Below are 3,049 nucleotides of genomic sequence, written 5' to 3'. Positions count from 1 at the left end.
AATTCTGTGTTTTCCTAATTGTCCTAGGTTTTCTTTTGTTGAAGTTCACAGTGCACCACACGAATGATTGAATTAGCAGTTCCTTATGTATCTGCACACGGAAAAAAGATTTAATCACTGTCCACACTAACGATTTTCAACAGCTCTTGCACATTGGCCATTGGCAATACTGCTGCATAACAATGATAACATAGCAATTTCAAACAGTTTGACCATACAATCAGATACAAAACGTTAGGGAACCACTTATTAATCACAAGGCATTTGAAGCTACAAAGCTAAGTGGCCAAGTCATTTAACTACCAATATAGTTACACAATCGTAAATCAAGTCACCCGTCTAATACACCACACTTAAATAAATACAATCCCCAATAATCTGTTTCAGCAAAATCAAGTTTAAGGCCTTAACTAGCTAAGGGGTAAGGGAGGGTGGCAATGTGGTTATGAGCCACAGTACCAATCCACAGCTTCCCATTTGCCTCTTTAACTTCACTCACTAGCTTCATCACCACGCCCTTTCGATCCTCAAGAACTTCCAAAATCTCCCCTTTCTCATTGAAAAGTGAGATTACCGTATACATCCTCATCCCCATGAATCGGGCTAATAAACTCATTCGGATTGGTAACCGGAAGTAGAGACTTCGTATCCATGGATTGTTTGTGAGAAACTCTTGTGCAGCTGTCCTGCAACAATCTATTGCTACCCAGAACTGGCCTTTCTCATTTATTCTTACATTGTCTGGGAAACCTGGCAGGTCTGCAACAAGTTCTGTGATTCCAGATTTTGGACCTTCCAACCAGTATCTCATTAGCCTGTCAAAGTGCAAATGCAGAATGTATAATGGAATTAATGTCATTACATAGTTTTTGTGCTATACTCAAGAAAAATAGGTGGCTAACTTCTAAATGTCCAGCTTAGTAAAAGATTTGCAGGACTTCAACAGAGAAATTTTGATGTGAATACTCTTGTATTTTTATATAGCGGTGATATTGGTAGCTCATAATAATTTGCTTGATTGTCTGAGAAATACCAAACAATTTGGTCTGGGTGAATGTGAATGTGATTGTGGATGAGAAATTACTAATTGGCCCAAAAGTTAAACGGTTAGGAAATAGTGAATTTAATTGGGAGGTAGAGTGTAGACATGTTCTAAATCTAGATCTCCTGCTTTGATACCATAAAAAAAAAAAAAAAAATACCATTTCTCTCAAAAGCATAAACTATTTAAAATTATGAAATTAATTATTTAACTATAATTCTAAAATAGACATCTTATACATCTCATTTATTATGAATCATTTGAACCATATAGAAATTAATTGACATTGTTTAAGGAGAGAGAACAAGAAGGGGGGGGGGGTGGGTGTTAAGTACCTGCAGTTGGTGGTTTCAGTATAGAGGAGGAAGGTTTGATCCCTAGATAATTGAACTCCATTTGGAAAAGCCAAGCCCTCCAAGACAACATGAGTTGTTTTAGTAGATGGATCATATCTGAGAAGCCTACCAGTGGCTTCTCCTTCCAACAATATAAAGAAATGGTCCCTGCAACAAGGAAATTTAATATGCTTCAATGTTTGGCATATTGAAGGATGTTTTATTAATTCAAATGGTTTTAATATATGCACTTGTACGCTTACACTCTGTTATATCTTTTGCTAGTGTCTGTGAAGAAGATGGATCCATTAGTATGAATGTCAAGGTCATTAGCGAAGAGAATAGGCTTCCCTTCTACGTGGGTTGCCAGAGGTCTTGCAAGTCCTCCTTCAGGTCCAACAACCAGAAGGCCATAATAAGCATCAGCTATGTATAAATCTCCACTCTTTTTGTCGAACCTTAGACCAAGGGGACGGCCACACTTTTTCTCATGCTTCCAATGCTTAGATGTGGTTGAGTCAATGCCTTTATCACAAAGCTTCTCTGACCTTTTAAGGGCCAGATACAATTAGAATGTGTTAATGGTATCATCGAAATAATTGACATGTTAGCATTAAATATGTCTAACAATATTTTGTTGGGTAAGTAAGAGCTTCCAAATCAAGGCAACACATAGTTAACCAAAAAAAGGCTACATAGAACATAAAGCGACTAAAAACAGCTTTTACACTGAAGTATTCTATATGGTAGTATGAACAATACTTTCAAGTTTCTTGTGAGACTCACCAATTTGTTGTTACAAGTGCAAATGACTCCCACCCAACATTTTCACCCATCCATCTAACAACGCGTCCATCAGCTAACCCTGTGTAAGGACCACGCCCCAAATGATCGAACTCCAATGATTCAGGGCCAAAAACTTCATCTTCAAACACCAAATTTCCAAGTCCTAACCGGCTTTGATTGTCTCTAGGCCAATTCTTCATGACTTGCTTGTATGGTGCAATGTTGTGCTTCACAGGCTTAAATTCATGGCCTCCTACTGGACCCATATGAAATGGGTCCATTATCACAAAACCCAAGGCTAGAACAAGAATAAGGAGGACTGGATGCTGCAATAATGTTTCATCTTTGAGTGGAAATTTCTTCTCCATGTTTGGATGTTGAAGAAAGAGAGATCAAGTACTATGGTGATCTATCTCACTTAATAGGATTTCACAAGAGTTGGGGTGTGAATGGAGGATAGTACTTTAGCTTGGTAGAATTTGATATGGTAAGAATTTGAGAGCATGCATTATTTGTGATAGATATGTGGTTGGGAGTAGGTTGTCTCTTGTTAGCCATGTTTTTAGCATTCTTTCTTATTGTTGGCAAACAAACAGAATGTATAATTTCCTTATGAGAAAGGTTGTAGATTTTTAGCCTTAATAGTTTTCTAACCAGTTACTTGAAAAATGATCACGACAAATAACCATTTGTTTCTAAATTCTTGAACCAAAGTACTTTCTAAAGATTTACTATGCAACTAACTGTGATTGCTTCCTCTATGAAAAATGTCATCATGAGCCAGCTTCTTTGAAGATAGCGATTCAAAACTGACAGGGCTCATAATGTGGATGCTTTTTCCTTTATGGGATCTTATGGACCATGCAGCAGAAACATATTGAGAAAG

General features: G+C 37.4%; 1 protein-coding gene across 1 annotated transcript; it reads right to left on the bottom strand.

Annotated features, from left to right (window-relative positions):
* Window positions 1-223: 223 nt before the first annotated feature.
* On the bottom strand, window positions 224-2,687 carry LOC115964210 (protein STRICTOSIDINE SYNTHASE-LIKE 13). Its single transcript, XM_031083568.1, has 4 exons — window positions 2,164-2,687; window positions 1,641-1,925; window positions 1,378-1,545; window positions 224-815 (listed from the first exon to the last, which is right to left on the bottom strand). Exons 1-4 carry the CDS (start codon window positions 2,529-2,531, stop codon window positions 407-409), a joined length of 1,230 nt encoding a protein of 409 aa, XP_030939428.1. The 5' UTR covers window positions 2,532-2,687; the 3' UTR covers window positions 224-406.
* Window positions 2,688-3,049: the final 362 nt, after the last annotated feature.

Source organism: Quercus lobata, chromosome 10, assembly GCF_001633185.2.
Source record: "Quercus lobata isolate SW786 chromosome 10, ValleyOak3.0 Primary Assembly, whole genome shotgun sequence".
In the NCBI taxonomy this organism is placed as follows: Eukaryota; Viridiplantae; Streptophyta; class Magnoliopsida; order Fagales; family Fagaceae; genus Quercus; species Quercus lobata.
Note: the sequence above shows the minus strand (reverse complement) of the source record. Positions and strands in the feature narration are given on the sequence as shown.

Coding starts and splice junctions, on each gene's coding strand:
- LOC115964210 (XM_031083568.1), bottom strand. CDS start 2,531: ATGGAGAAGAAATTTCCACTCAAAGATGAAACATTATTGCAGCATCCA. Junction 1,926..2,163: donor GCACTTGTAACAACAAATTG/GTGAGTCTCACA, acceptor GGCCCTTAAAAG/GTCAGAGAAGCTTTGTGATA. Junction 1,546..1,640: donor AGCAAAAGATATAACAGAGT/GTAAGCGTACAA, acceptor TCCTTGTTGCAG/GGACCATTTCTTTATATTGT.